The sequence below is a fragment of the Trichechus manatus genome, unplaced genomic scaffold (assembly GCF_000243295.1).
Source record: "Trichechus manatus latirostris isolate Lorelei unplaced genomic scaffold, TriManLat1.0 scaffold00014, whole genome shotgun sequence".
NCBI lineage: Eukaryota > Metazoa > Chordata > Mammalia > Sirenia > Trichechidae > Trichechus > Trichechus manatus.
In genome coordinates, this window is record NW_004443950.1 from 2,348,808 (window position 1) to 2,350,854 (window position 2,047).

Sequence of the window (2,047 nt, forward strand, 5' to 3'; positions counted from 1 at the left end):
GGCGGGGCAGCCGGCGGGGCTTCGGGCTTCGGTGCTGGCGGGGCCTTGTCCTTGGGCTTGTCCTTGGCCTTGCCCTTGCCCTTGTCAGCCATGTTCGCGTCGGAGTCCTTAGCTTTTCACAGGCTGCCCAACTTCTCCCGATGTTCCCTGATAGGCCTGGTCTGTGAGAGAGCCTGGTGCCCAACGACCTGCTCAAAGGCCGCGCTCAGCCAACGGCCGGGCCCAGGGAAGGCCAACGCTTGTGCGGTCTCCGCGCGTGCCGGCTCACGGCGCGGGTCCCACCTCCGCTTGGGGTCCCGCTGCATCTCACCGCGCGGAGCAGCTCAGCTCTTATTAACCCATAATCCGCCAGGCCCACCACCGTCCACGCGGAGGCTCCCGTCGGGTCCCCCCTCCGCGCCCACCATGCGGGTGCCAGTTCCGCGCCAAGCTCCCCTTCCGGTCCTGGCGGAGCCTCTCCTGGTGGCCCCAAGGCTGTAGCCGCCGTTCGCACCTCCGGGTCGGGTTGGCAGCTGAAATCCCGGGTCGCGGCCCTCGCCAGGCCTCCCGGGGCAGCCGCGCCCTGCGCTCAGCGGGCTCAGCGCCACGTTCATGAAAGTGTAACGCGACTTTTACACAAGGCAACACGAAGAAGCAGGTGTGTGTGTTCCCGATTTAGCAGCCCCGATTTTATGGTCACAAGGGGGCCAGAATGGGCGGCAGCATCCGAGCTCAGTAGCTGGTGGGCTTGGAGGGATGGGACGAAGACAGGTGCATCTGCGAGTGTCCTGGCTTAGGGTCGGACTTTTGTGCCACTTTGATTTGCAGGAATGATTTCACAGCTGTCCTCATCCTCTTGGTGACCACAAACGCATCGAAGAGACACACGATTGCCGCTGCGAGACACAGGCACTGTCCGACACAAGACCGTAAGGGAAGGAAAGGTGGGGTTATTTTGCAGCTCAGAGCAGCACCCTCTTGAACCCATCCATGGCAGTACCTGCAAGGGCCTCTTCTTCCCCTCTGACCGGTGGCGTTACTAGAAGGGTGGGGAGGGGGGGCGTGTGGATCACACTGGGTGACACTAAGGAAGGGGTGACACCAAAATGACTATCTCTAGAACTATACCGTAGTTACGTCAGCAAAACATTTTTTTGTAAGCCCAGCTTACATGTATCAATATACCTACAAGGCTAAAACTCTATGCTAATTTACTTTTTGAACTTTCTAATGCACTCTGGTAAGAGCTGTCATTATTATCCAGTTATAGGGATGCTTAGAATCACGTGGTTTCCTCTGCACCTGCTAGAAGCGTGCAATGTTGTTTTATTGCTTCTGGGTTTTTTTTCTTCTTCCACCACACAGAGACTGTAAAGTTTATTTGTGTTGGAATTTTTTTTTAATTGTGCTTTAAGAGAAAGTTTACAATTCAAGTTAGTGTCTCATACCAAAATTTATACACACATTGTTATGTGACCCTAGTTGCACTCCCTGTACTGTGACAGCACACTCCTTTCCACCCCTGATTACCTGTGACCATTCAACCAGCTCCTGACACTCTCTGCCTTCTCATCTCACCTCCTGACAGGAGCTGCCCATTTACTCTCATGTATCTACTTGAGCTAAGAAGCACACTCTTCACCAGTATCATTTTATGTCCCATAGCCCAGTCTAATCTTTGTCTGAAGAGTTGGCCTTGGGAATGGTTTTAGTTTTGGGCTAACAAAGTCCAGGGGCCATGTCTTCCAGGGTCCCTCTAGTCTCAGTCAAACCATTAAGTGTGGTCTTTTTACTAGAATTTGAGTTATGCACTCCACTTTTCTCCTGCTCCATCAAGGACTCTCTGTTCTGTTCCCTATCAGGGCGGTCGTTGGTGGTAGCTGGGCACCATCTAGTTCTTCTGGTCTCAGGCTGATGCAGTCTCTGGTTTATGTGGCCCTTTCTGTCTCTTGGACTAATATTTTCCTTGTGTCTTTGGTGTTCTTCAGTCTCCTTTGCTCCAGGTGGGTTGGGACCAATTGATGCATCTTAGATGGCCTCTCGCTAGCTTTTAAGACCCCAGACGCCA

At 53.5% G+C, this 2,047-nt stretch overlaps 2 protein-coding genes across 2 annotated transcripts in view; both read right to left on the reverse strand.

The window, feature by feature from the left end:
- The window catches only part of CMTM2 (CKLF like MARVEL transmembrane domain containing 2), a 5,952-nt gene extending 5,860 nt beyond the window's left edge, over positions 1-92 (reverse strand). Inside the window, exon 1 of the mRNA XM_004371656.2 lies at positions 74-92. Coding sequence (XP_004371713.1) covers positions 74-92 — 19 coding nt within the window. The remainder of the gene's footprint in view (positions 1-73) is intronic.
- Positions 93-333: 241 nt separating this feature from the next.
- Positions 334-2,047, reverse strand: part of CMTM1 (CKLF like MARVEL transmembrane domain containing 1) — a 23,582-nt gene continuing 21,868 nt past the window's right edge. The window contains exons 4-5 of the mRNA XM_012554161.2: positions 793-891; positions 334-444 (exon numbers count right to left, since the gene is read on the reverse strand). Of these exons, the coding sequence (XP_012409615.2) occupies positions 334-444; positions 793-891 (210 nt within the window). The remainder of the gene's footprint in view (positions 445-792; positions 892-2,047) is intronic.